The 12,938-nt window shown below is 47.1% G+C and overlaps 1 protein-coding gene across 1 annotated transcript; it reads left to right on the top strand.

Annotated features, from left to right (window-relative positions):
* The first annotated feature begins 2,778 nt into the window (after nucleotides 1–2,778).
* Nucleotides 2,779–6,444, top strand: LOC127295906 (putative F-box/FBD/LRR-repeat protein At4g03220). Its single transcript, XM_051325907.2, has 3 exons — nucleotides 2,779–3,941; nucleotides 4,415–4,597; nucleotides 5,603–6,444. The coding sequence occupies exons 1-3, from the start codon at nucleotides 2,889–2,891 to the stop codon at nucleotides 5,885–5,887; spliced, it is 1,521 nt and encodes a 506-aa protein (XP_051181867.1). The 5' UTR covers nucleotides 2,779–2,888; the 3' UTR covers nucleotides 5,888–6,444.
* The last annotated feature ends 6,494 nt before the right edge of the window (nucleotides 6,445–12,938 follow it).

Genomic DNA, 12,938 nt, shown 5'->3' with positions numbered 1-12,938 from the left:
TCAAGACTGTTTAGCATGGACTTTTGAATACCTACATCAATGCCACAAATCTAAGAGGAAAGTTATTGTGTTAAAGCTAGATTTTGAGAAGGCCTTTGATACAATTGAACACAAAGCCATTATCAAGATAATGGAACTTAAAGGGTTTGATCCAATATTCATTAATTGGGTGATTGAGATTCTTTCTTCTGGTTCATCTGCAATTCTGTTGAATGGGGTTCCTGGTAAAACTTTTGTATGCAGAAGAGGAGTCAGACAGGGAGATCCTTTATCTCCTCTTTTATATGTTCTTGGTGGGGATCTTTTACAAAGTTATGTCAATCATGCATACAGAGAAGGGAGATTAAAGGCACCAATTCCAAATAGAGGAAGTAATGACTACCCTATAGTGCAATATGCAGATGACACTATTATTATGTTACCTGCTGAGATTGAGCAATTACAGATATTGAAAGAGGTACTTGGGGAGTATATAGCATTCACTGGTCTCAAAGTTAATTATCACAAGTCTTCACTCATACCAATCAATATTTCCCAATTAGAAGCTGAGGCACTATCAGCACAGATACAATGTAATATTGCCTCCATGCCATTTCCATACCTTGGTATTCCTATGGGCACAACTAAACCAACAATCAGGGATCTCTCTCCACTCACTGATAGAATTGAAAGAAGGCTTACTGCTTCAGCATCATTCTTGTCTTATGGAGATAGATTAATATTGGTTAATTCAGTTCTGTCATCCATGCCTATTCATTTTCTTAGCACATTGGATATACCAGATGGAGTGATTGATGTTATTGATAGAGCCAGAAGGAATTGCTTGTGGAGGAAAAGAAAGGATGATGAGAAGGTGCACTCTCTGGCCTCCTGGGATATGATATGCAAACCAAAGAATAAAGGAGGTTTAGGTATCATTAATCTGAAGATTCAGAACAAGTGCCTCATGATGAAGCAGCTCCATAAATTCTATAATAATGTGGATCTTCCTTGGGTCAAATTAATAAGGAATTCATACTACTATAAAGAGGCACCACATGCTGTCACTGTTTGTGGTTCATTTTGGTGGAGGAACATTATGAAAATGTTTGAGCTATACAGACAATTGACACATTGCAAGATTGGGTCTGGAGAGACTATTCTTTTCTGGTCAGATAATTGGAATGATGGGGTACTCCAAGATATTTTTCCCAGACTATCTTCTTTTGCAAGGGACACATTCATCTCAGTCAAAGAGGCATTGCAAATTACTGATCCTGCACAGGCTTTTCATCTGCCTATTTCTGCTGAGGCTGCTACTGAATTAAGAACACTTCAACATATGCTAGCAGGTGTAGTTTTCCTCAGGATGATCAATGGCTTATTACAAGCAACAAATCAGGAGCTTTTATTCCGAGTCAAGTTTACAGACTGAGTTTTCGTCATATCAATTCACACTTTCCATCACAATGGATATGGAAAAGAAAGTGTACCTCTAAGCATAAATTCTTTGCCTGGCTTATATTACATGATCGAATCAACACCAAAGATATGTTAAGGAGAAGACATTGGCAAGTTACCTCTGATCATAGTTGTGTCTTATGTTTTGCTGATGCTCTGGAAGATTGGTCACATTTATTCTTTGAATGCACTTTTAGTGTCAGAGTTTGGATATACTTACAAATCAATTGGGCACCAGGTTCTGGACCAGAAATGCTGAAAAATACTAAGAAACGATTTAAGGGCCCCTGTTTTGTGGAGATTATTATCTTGGCTTGCTGGAATATATGGAAGCAGAGGAATAATAAGATTTTCAAGGATATACAACCAACCTTTAGAAATTGGAAGGAGGGTTTCTTTTCTGATATTACTCTACTTAAGCATAGAGTAAAAGAGAGTACTGTTCCCATTTTGTTATCATGGATTGACAACTTGTTGTAAATAGTTAGACTCTAGTTGCGTTCTTTCTATTTTTTTTCTTGTAAATATTGTAAATACTTCTTTCTGTTTTGAGCAATAAAAGGCTATGGGGGACTCCCCTGCAGTAGTTAGTTTCAAAAAAAAAAACCTCTTCTGGGTCCGGCTCTAGGTTTCCCTTGAAGAAAGCATCCTTGTCCACATGATGAACATGAACAATTCTTTCCATCCCCCTGGCATAATGGAAACAACACATACACACATGTGTTCATTAGTTACCATAATCAACATAATCTACCCATACAAACTAGCACACTACCATTTCTCCTACTTCAACAACCCTAAGATCCAGCCAAATCCATCTCAACCCTCAAATCAACCAAATCCACATCTAGGGTTTCACATGTAGATTCAAGCAAATACACAAAATCAATGGATGAAAAGAAGGGGAACGGAGGAGATTACCTCAAGAAACGGGTTGGGAACGATCTCCACGGGCAAATCTGACGAAATCCAAGAGATTTGAATAGGGATTTGAGGGGGAGAGAGAGAGAGCCGGACGCCTTTCTTGAGGGAAGAAGAACAGAGAGAGGAGAATGGCTGGGTCGGGCTGGGGCAGGCTCGCGCGGCCACACATAACAGGATGTGTGGCGCCCTTGCCACGGGCGCCACACGTCCTGCCACGTCAAATTAGAGCACACCTCAGCGTCGAGGATGCCACGTCGGATGGGAGAATGGCGCCGGCCTCAGTGGCGCCACACAGTGAGGTGTGGCGCCCATGGGAGGGGCGCCACACAAAAGGGTTAGATGGTCCAGAGGGTCAATCTGTGCTATAATTTTAGAGAAGGGTTATTTTTGTGTAAATCGCCAGCCCAAGCAATCTCGGCAAACCCGCAGCTAGGCCCGCTCTGGGCAACCTTTTCCCAATCCGCTCCAGTACATACGCCGACCATTCCCAACTCGCCGGCGTGAACTAATCCATCTCCGAATCCATGGAGCACAGCGACGGGGAGATCGCCGCGCCACCCGAGGACCGCCTCAGCGCGCTTCCGGTCGACATTCTCATCGACATCCTTCTCAAGCTCCGCGACGCCGCCGCCGCCGCTCAGACCAGCGGCCTCTCGCGCCACTGGCGCCGCCTCTGGGCGCAGCTCCCGGAGCTCTTCTTCCACCCCGCCACTCGTCCCAACGGCATCCGCGCCGCCATCGAGTCCAATGAATTGCTGGCCCTCCGCCGCCTCGAAGTCAAGGTCATCCACCCCACCCGCGAGTCCCTGGCAGCCTGGCTTCCTACTGCCGCGCCCCGCCTCTCCGGCGACCTACGAATCATCAAGGCGGCGGGGCGGAGCGAAACGGAGGACGAGGCCGCGCAAGGAGCCCCCCTTGAGCTACCCTGCTTCGAGAACGCCACCGCGATCCGCCTCGACCTAGGGAATCTCGCCCTCGCCATGCCGCCTGCCGGCGTATTCGCCGGGCTCACCGATCTCTTCCTGTCTGGCGTCGACCTGCGTGGTCCGTGCATGCTCGGTGATGCCGTCTCCTCGCCACGCTGCCCGGCCTTGCGGAAACTCGCCGTCCATGGTGCCTCGGGTCTGGCCAACTTTGCGATCCGCTCAGATTCTCTCCTGGAACTCGAGCTAAAACATCTCAAGGGAGACGGCGCCCTTGGTCTGGGCAACATCACCATTCGCTCCGAGTCTCTCTTGCAAATTGGTCTGATAAAAGTGCATGACATGCAGCAGCTCACTGTTCTTGCGCCGGCGCTCCAAGTGTTGAATGTGACCTACTGCTTTGCTCATGGCTCGACTTACAGTGAGCCGGTTGCAAACATCTGTGCCCCTCAGCTCATGTGCCTCTATTGGACCGATGCCTATGAACCAAGCTCAACCCAGTTTGGCAACATCAGAAATCTCAAGTGGCTCGACACATACCCTTTTCTTGTATATGGACAAGATTCCCGGAGATTATCAAATGATTGGTGTTTGGGCCTAATGCGGCGCTTTGAGAGCATCCTGTATCTCAGATTCATCCTTGTCTATCCGCTGGTGAGTTAATTTTTATGTGAGTTATTCCATTACTGCGTAAACTTGGAATCCAAATTAAGGAATGTGCTGTATGGATACAACGAAATTCTCACTTTGTTTTCTTAGCTCAAGTCACTGAAACATGGTTTAGCGCACCCAGTCATTTGTCCTTCATAATAGCTTTTTTAACGTATGTTATGGTCTTATGGAGTTACCTTTTTCTGCCTTTGAGTAGTTAGCTGACTTAAGTTGATGTTACAAACCGCTACACTCACAGCACTAGTTTATACATTACTCAAGGGGGCACATGAGCTCTGATTTGCTAGCATAAAGGAACCATTTGTTATGTGTTATTGAATTTCTAAACAAGATCCTCGTTCCTTTCCATTTTTTGATTAGTTATCCTCTTGTGACTTCCCATGGATCTACACCATATGAAATTACGAACCATCAGAAATAATCCATTGTTGTATCTTCGCATGACTCTACACCAGGACATTACCAACGCACAGTACTTGATGGAAGACATTACAAGGTTCCCGGACATTGAAGGCTTGGCCCTGGAGATAAAGCCAAAAGGACATTCCTTTGGAGCAAGTGTGTTTCATGTTCTCCGGATGTGTACTGGTGTAAAAAGGCTGCGATTTACACTTATGGATGTAATTAGCCACACCGAGGTAACATTATCCTTTCCCTATTTGTCCGATAGCTGCTATGCATTCATATTTCTTGGCACACCTACGCTTAACCTGCTTAGTAGCCATACAGTAGGCGTTAGCTTGATACTGGATACATTGCTGCAGATTATATGCATGGAAAAAAAACAGCTTATGTATCTGGCAATGACAATGTATGTTACTCTAGGTGTTGAGAACTTGTTAAAATGTTTCATCCTTTAAATATGGTTAGTCTGCTGAAAATGCGCAAAATCATCAGGCAATGCATGTCGATTTTTTTCCAACAATGAAACGGAATACCTCCTTCGTTTTGTCTTCCGTTCTTCAAGATCGTCCTCAGGTGACCTCTTTCTCGAGAGGGCGGCATGTTGCTTTGATTGTTAGGTTGTGGAACGGGGAGGCAGAGTAGGAAATGGTGGCATTGCAAGACAACTCGGCTGCCGGCAGCCATCATGGATCGAGGCAGGGGTGGCGGTGCAGGAATGGTGAAGAGACAGCGGCTGCCAGAGGAAGTCACGGAAGAGAAAGCGGCTGACAGTGAGTTAGAGGAGGAACCATCCCGACAGGATCCTGCTGTGTTGGCAGCTCCTATTAAAAATATATGGCAGTTACATGAATTTGACTTGAGTCATTGAATGGCCGGCTCAATCTTCATAAAAATAGGATTTAGGAGATAATATTAATGTACTACTATTATTCTTTTGGCATTTGTTTTTAAAGATTGCATAAGACAATGGCAATGGCCTAAGGATAATTTAAGATCTTGTTCAATATGCTTAATCGATTGCACAATACTACCTGACTGTGTAAGATGTGTTTGTTGTCCGACTTCGAACAATCATATTCTCTGCAATAGGTTGGCTTCAAACTTTTTTTTCATTTATTGTTGTTTTGTAAATTTGTTAAAAACATGTTATATAACCTGCCACTAGTTCAATCGTTCTTATTTCATGGCATTAAATCTTATTGGATGATCTTATTTATCTGATATGCACCTTGTTTCAGGCACAAAGTGCATGCCCATCAGATTGTGTCTGCGATCAGCTCCCAAATTGGAAGACCCAGGAACTCGCGCTGAATTGCCTCCAAGAAGTAACAATCCATAAACTGAATGGAACTGAACATGAAGCTGCTCTTATCAAACGGTTATTCGATTGGGCAACAGCGCTAGAAAATATGACAATAGCATTCCATGACTCAGTCCCCAAAAGAAAAGCCAAGGAGTTCTTCCAGATGCTTCAAAGTTTTTCCAGGCCAGACATACGTATGAAGGGCCCTCACTTCGCCTAATGTAGTCGTCTCAACATTAGCACCAAGCGTGCCTGAAACTTAAGGCGTACTGCTGCTTCTCCAAGAACACTTGAGCATGTTCCAAAAGACCAACTCACCAGTTTGTTGGTCTACACTTGTGGTCGTTTTGCAGTTCTCTTATATCCATATCAATATCAGTTGCACCCTTTGTTTACATGAGAGTCTGGTTGATCAGGCTTTATCAATCACACTATTTGGCGCACTACCTTATATATATTTTGCAGGGTGTACTAGACTGTTCATACATTTGTACCATTCAGATGTTCTTTTTATTTACTGTACTTTTTACATGTGGATGTCTAAGCTGAGGAGGCCGCAGTTCATCTAAGGGACAATGCTGTTTGCATGTAGTACTTTTAATTAATCAGTTGGTCGTGAACCTAGGCATAGCCCGGATGGTTGCTGGGTGCTGATACCTTTGCTACTCGTGAGATCCTGAGTTCGAGTGCTAGCGCCCGCTCTCTCATTGTACACATCAAAATATTATCTATTGAATTGCTTGGAGGGCTTCTTACCCCCCAAGTCGCATTTTCTAATTAATCAGTTGGTCTGTTTAGCTCCTACATGTTTTCTCAATGTTAAGATATTGAAACAAATCACGAGTTGCCATTGTTTTCTTATAGGGAACTAGTCGGAATTGTTAAACCAGTCCTCCCCGCTCGATGGAATGAATCCTCAAATCACATTCCTGGGTCTTCATCTGTTATGCTGCAGTTGTTTCCTGGCATGTCATGACATGGTGCTTATCCTTTGCCGCATCTTCAAGCAATCAGAAAGTGGAAATTGATGTTTAAGTGTGCTTCCCAATCAATATTCCTAGCATTTCCATGTCATGACATGTACCGTTTCATATGGTCCTGCAACCAGACGTCCTGATTTATGTTTATTTTTCTGCGTGTGCTCCGTTTAGTTGCACTGTTTTTCCCTAGTATTTTCATGCTAGTATTTCTATTCACAGTACAAGCAGCTTGGTTCAACAGTTGCACTCCAAACAATTCGTTGTTTATTTCGACACAAAAACTTATCACCAGCTAATCAGTGTACAAAATCGTACCACTTCCGGCACAGTTGCTTCCCAGCAAAACGTTAGAGCATCTCCACTCGTCCCCCCGAGGAGGCCCCCGGCGAGCGTTTTTTCCATCCGGACGGCGAAATTCGGCCCAGTCGCGCCCCCGGTTTCTCGTTTTCGTCCGGATTTGGGCCTAAATTCATCCGGCGATCCCACGCCCCCCCGGCCCCCCGGGGAGCTCTCGGGGACTCCGGACGAGTGAAAAGCGGGGAAGGGCCCGATCTGTCGGTGACTCGACGCACGAACCCCACCGCCACGTCGCTCAAAATCTCCCCCACCCCTCGTATCTCTCTCGCCGCCGGCACCACCCCGCCGGCTTGTTGCCCAGATTGCGCCGCCACTCCTTCCCCACCTGCCTATATTCCGCCGTGTTTGGACGACGGCCTATCTGGCTGCTCTTCCGCCGGCCTGTTTTCCGGCCTGCTTGCTCGTCGTCGCTCGCGGCTCGGGTTGCCTCGACCACGCCCGTCAGGTGTTCGTCCATTTGCCTCGCCGGCCATGGACTCGGACGAAGAGGAGGAGCAGATGTTCGTCGAGCTTATGCAAGAAGAGATGGCAGCAGCCGCCCAAGACGACGAGCACATGATGATCCTTGGTTGCTTGGCAAGCATGTACGCCGGACTGGCAACTCGTCGGCGTGGTGGGTCGGCACGAGGTCGCCGGAAGTGCAAGCCGAGACAGCGACTGGAGGGCTACTGCATGTTGTACGCCGACTACTTCGCCGACAATCCGTTGCACGGTGAGAGTGTTTTCCGGCGTCGTTTCAGGATGAGCAGAAAGCTATTTCTGCAAATTGTGTATGCCATCCGCCACTTTGATCCCTACTTCAGATGCAAGGCGGATTGCACTGGTTTGGTTGGATTTTCGTCACTGCAGAAGTGCACAGTGGCTATGAGGATGCTGGCGTATGGAGCTCCCGGTGATACTGCAGATGACTATCTTCGGATGGCGGAGTCCACCGCCCTTGATTGGCACCCATGATCTTTGGATTTGGCACTCTTTCTTTGGTATGCCTGGATCCAACAATGACATCAACGTCCTAAACTGCTCCCCGGTCTTTTCCAAGCTTGTTGAGGGTCATGCTCCCCCGGTGGACTATGTGATCAATGGTCGGCACTACAACAAAGGATACTACCTTGCAGACGGTATCTATCCAAAGTGGGCAACATTTGTGAAGACGATCTCCAACCCTAGCACCCCCAAACTTTGCGAGTTTGTCAAGAAACAAGAAGCTTGCCGAAAAGACGTCGAGCGAGCATTTGGTGTCCTACAGCAGAGATTTGCTGTCGTCCGGTTCCCCGCTATGACTTGGTCCAAAGATCAGATGTGGGAGGTGATGAACTGCTGTGTGTGCCTACACAACATGATTATTGAAGATGAGCGAAAGCATCCGGTTCCTCTGGCTGAGCAACAAGCACCATATGAGAGAGAGGGTCCTCTTGCACAGCCTAATCACCAGGTGCCTCCATCATGGGCCGCCTTCATTGCTATGCGCCAGGAGATTCGAGACTCTACAATGCACCAGCTGCTGCAAGATGATCTGGTGGAGCACATATGGAGGCTCCGAGGCAACGCCAACACCGACGCCAACTAGTCTGTCTTAATTTGTTTGAAAAATTGTGAAATTTGTGTGCTTCATTTGTTTCAGCACTTGTTAAACATTGTACTGTTATCGCCGAATTTGTTTCAGCAATTTTCGTCCTCTTGTTTGCCCAACTTGTTAAATTTTATGTTGAATTTGTTTGAAATATGTCAAATGGTCGAGGTTGGGGGTTTCCTGCCGGGGGGACGGCTGGAACTTCGGCGCTCCCCACGCCAAATCTTCATCCAATCCGGACGAAAATTTCGCCGGATTTGGGCGTGGGGAGCGCCAACGAGTGGGGATGCTCTAACTACTCCGCTTGGAGGAGGCAGGATAGCTGGCTGGTCATATTGATTTACATCCTTAATCGACCGTTATTAAGAAGGATGTTTGTCAACAGCTGGGCTTTGGACATCGCCGACGACTTGTCGGTTGATGCCATTGTTGATTATCTCTGGCTCTGGTCTGCAATCATGGCAGTGCCCCGTGCGGAGGACGCACAAGAGGCCCCGGACTCCTTCCGTTGGAAGTGGGAAGAGAGCGGTTCCTTCTCCTCGCGATCGGCCTATCGTCTGATGTTTTAGGGCACCAGCGGCTCCCCTTGTGTGGCACTCCTTCGCTCCGCTGAAGTTCAAGCTGCATGTGTGGCTGGCCTTTGCTGGCGGTCTTGGACTGCCGATCGTCGGCTTTGCCGTGGGCTACCCTCCCATGTGCTGTGCCCTCTATGCGGCGGTGCGGATGAAACCATTGACCACATCACACTTCACTGCAGCTTCGCGCGCGGGATTTGGTCGGGTCTGGTTGGTCGGCTGCACCTCCCGGACATCACGCCAACTGGAGTCCTCGGCATCAGCGACTGGTGGCTGCAGGCCTCCCGTAAGTTTTTGTGTTCGTGAGCGCAAGGAGACCAACTCGCTCATCATACTTGTCATGCGGTCCCTCTGGCTAGAGCGGAATACTAGGGTGTTTGATGACAAGCGGGCCAGCGCTGCCGCGGTCATGAACCTAATCGCCGATGAGTGGGCCTCTTGGTTGGCTTCTAGAGGTGGCTCTTGACGAGAAATAAATTAGAGGGTTCCTCTGGGTGTGGCCGTGGTCGACTTTGTTAGCCACCGTTCTGTAACCCGACTTGTTGGACATATTGGTCCGTCCCATGCTAAATACAATGACGCGCAGATCTCCTGCGGGTTCTCGAAAAAAGAAGAAAGATGTTTATGACAACACAAGCCTCAGCTCTGATGATTACATCAAAGAAGAAGCGAATGGTAATCTCTGTAGGCTGTAGCCATGTCACCCGCATGGATCATGTCACGAGTCACGACAGCCGCAAGTATGCAAGAGACGATTATTCAGCATCGTGAACTTCCTGTAGAGTAACATGCCCGTGAGCCACAACGCTTGACACTGGGTTGAACACTGAGTTTGGTTGGTAGTAGTAGTTCTAACTACAGAAAAGTGCAATTGCGGATAACAAAATTTGAAAAAATAAGGTGACAAGGAAAGTTTACAGTATGGTAGTACAATTATTCTAAGGACTCCACCTTCCATACAGATTTCTTCCGGACTCTTCTAGAACCTTCCTGGAAAAATACCGGATCATTTTCAAACCTAGAAAATGACTTCCTATATATGAATCTTATTCTCCGGACCATTCCGGAACTCCTCGTGATGTCCTGGATCCCATCCGAGACTCCGAACAAAACTTCGAACTCCATTCCATATTCCATATCTACTTAAACGACATCAAACCTTAAGTGTGTCACCCTACGGTTCGCGAACTATGTAGACATGGTTGAGACTTCTCTTCGACCAATAACCAATAGCGGGATCTGGAGATCCATAATGGCTCCCACATATTCAATGATGACTTTAGTGATCGACTGAACCATTTACATACGATACCGATTCCCTCTGTCACACGATATTTTACTTGTCCGAGGTTTGATCATCGGTATCTCTATACCTCGTTCAACCTCGTCTCATGAAAAGTAATCTTTACTCGTACCGTGGTATGTGGTCTCTTATGAACCATTCATATGCTTGCAAGCTATTAGACGACATTCCACCGAGAGGGCCCAGAGTATATCTATCCGTCATCGGGATGGACAAATCCCACTGTTGATCCATATGCCTCAACTCATACTTTTCGGATACTTAATCCCATCTTTATAACCACCCATTTACGCAGTGGCGTTTGATGTAATCAAAGTACCTTTCCGGTATAAGTGATTTACATGATCACATGGTTGAAAGGACTAGGTAACTATGTATCGAAAGCTTATAGCAAATAACTTAATGACGTGATCTTATGCTACGCTTAATTGGGTGTGTCCATTACGTCATTCATATAATGACATAACCTTGTTATTAATAACATCCAATGTTCATGATCACGAAACCATGATCATCTATTAATCAACAAGCTAGTTATACAAGAGGCTTACTAGGGACTCTTTGTTGTTCACATAACACACATGTATCAATATTTCGGTTAATACAATTATAGCATGGTATGTAAACATTATCATAAACACAAAGATATATTATAATAACCATTTTATTATTGCCTCTTGGGCATATCTCCAACACTGTGGCCCTCCGAGACGAGGACTGAGAGCCTCGCGATATCGTCCTCGGTCATGGTGTCGGAGCCAGAACTCCCGGCCCTCCTTCCTGGCCGTTCGCCAGTCGTAGAATACAGTGGCGACAATGTTGTCGCTGTCATCCTTGGCCTCCTCGTTGTACTAGGCCAGTGGGGCGTCGTCAGCGACGGCTGGCGTGATTACGAGGCGCAACAGGGTGTGGGTGCGACGGAGGAGGACCGTACGGGTAGTCCCAGTCGCTGAGAAATCCCGCCTTCCTCCTGTTGTTTGTATCGATCCCGCGCTAGGTGTGCCATTGATCAGAGTCGACGTCGTAGGTTGGGTCGGCGCGCGCGGAGGTCTGGCAGTAGGTATCGCTGCCTGTGCTAGGAAGGTACACGTCCCGCCAGTTGCCACACGACACCCAATTGTCGTGCATGAGGCACGCCATGTCGACGGCGAGCGGCACCCCGTTTGACTAGGCCTCCTTCACACCGCCACTAGATGCCTCGAATTCTTTCTTCTTCTTCCCGATGGTGACGCGGCGACGCGTGGTCGTGGCTGTGGGAGTGGAGGCAGGCTGCGGCGGTGGTAGGGAGGTGTGGGCGATGGCTGGGACGATGTCGGTCGCCTGTTAAATGTCGGGCGCGTGCGGGGCACAATGCCATCGATGGCATCACGCTGACATATGCGGCGCAGACATGAAAGCGAGGGCCGCCGAAGAGATGAGCCGAAACATGCCTCGCACTCGCTGCTAGGCGGGCCCGTGGTGGCAGGACATGGTCACAATGCGGAACCGCACAACGTTCGCACCGACGCATCCAAGGCGCATATTTGAGTCGTGTTTGCGTTTGCGCGGACATCCTGATCACTATGCGTCGTGCCGCTGGTAGAGGTGCAGGCGCATATTTCAACCGTCCGATCGCAAACGGTAGCTCCGCATCCATTGTTGGAGATGCCCTAATATTCTAGATAAAATAAGATTTTGGATCAAAGGTCAGGATTTTAATCAACCGTGGCAACGCACGGACTTATTTACTAGTACAAACACATGTGGTGAATAGCTAAAGCCTAAGAAAAGAAACAAGCATAGCAGTGATGTCTTTATATTTCTAGCCAGATCTCGGCGTTTGAAGGTTCAGGTCGAGCCATCGGTGTTTAGCTGAATCCTCGGGCTTCCTTGTAGAACATGTAGTTCAAAACCCCCACAAAGCAATGGTGGCCAATGATGACCCACAAGTATAGGGGGTGTATCGTAGTATCTTCGATAAGTAAGAATGTCGATCCCAACGAGTAGCAGAAGGTGTTGACAAGCAGTTTCGATGAAAGATTCACTGTAAATGCTCACAGACAAGTATTCAGGGAGTTTTGATGTAACAGATGAATAAAGTACGAGTAAGTAAAGTGTGAGAGTAACAATTGCAGCGAGTGGCCCAATCCTTTTTAGCACAAAGGACAAGCCGGTTTGTTTACTTATAATGACCAAACGTTCCTGAGGACACACGGGATTTTAGTCTAGTGCTTTCGCTACATACGGCTAATTAATCTTCATTGTTTTGATAAGTGTTGTGTGGGTGAACCTATGCTAATGTACCGCCCTTCCTAGGACTAATACATACTTGTGATTATACCCCTTGTAAGCATCCGCAACTACAAGAAAGTAATTAAGATAAATCTAACCACAGCCTTAAACTCTGAGATCCTGCTATCCCTCCTGCATCGATATACCAACGGGGGTTTAGGTTTCTGTCACTCCGGCAACCCCGCAATTGGCAAACGAATACAAGATGCATTCCC

Source organism: Lolium perenne, chromosome 4, assembly GCF_019359855.2.
Source record: "Lolium perenne isolate Kyuss_39 chromosome 4, Kyuss_2.0, whole genome shotgun sequence".
NCBI classification, from domain to species: domain Eukaryota; kingdom Viridiplantae; phylum Streptophyta; class Magnoliopsida; order Poales; family Poaceae; genus Lolium; species Lolium perenne.
Note: the sequence above shows the minus strand (reverse complement) of the source record. Positions and strands in the feature narration are given on the sequence as shown.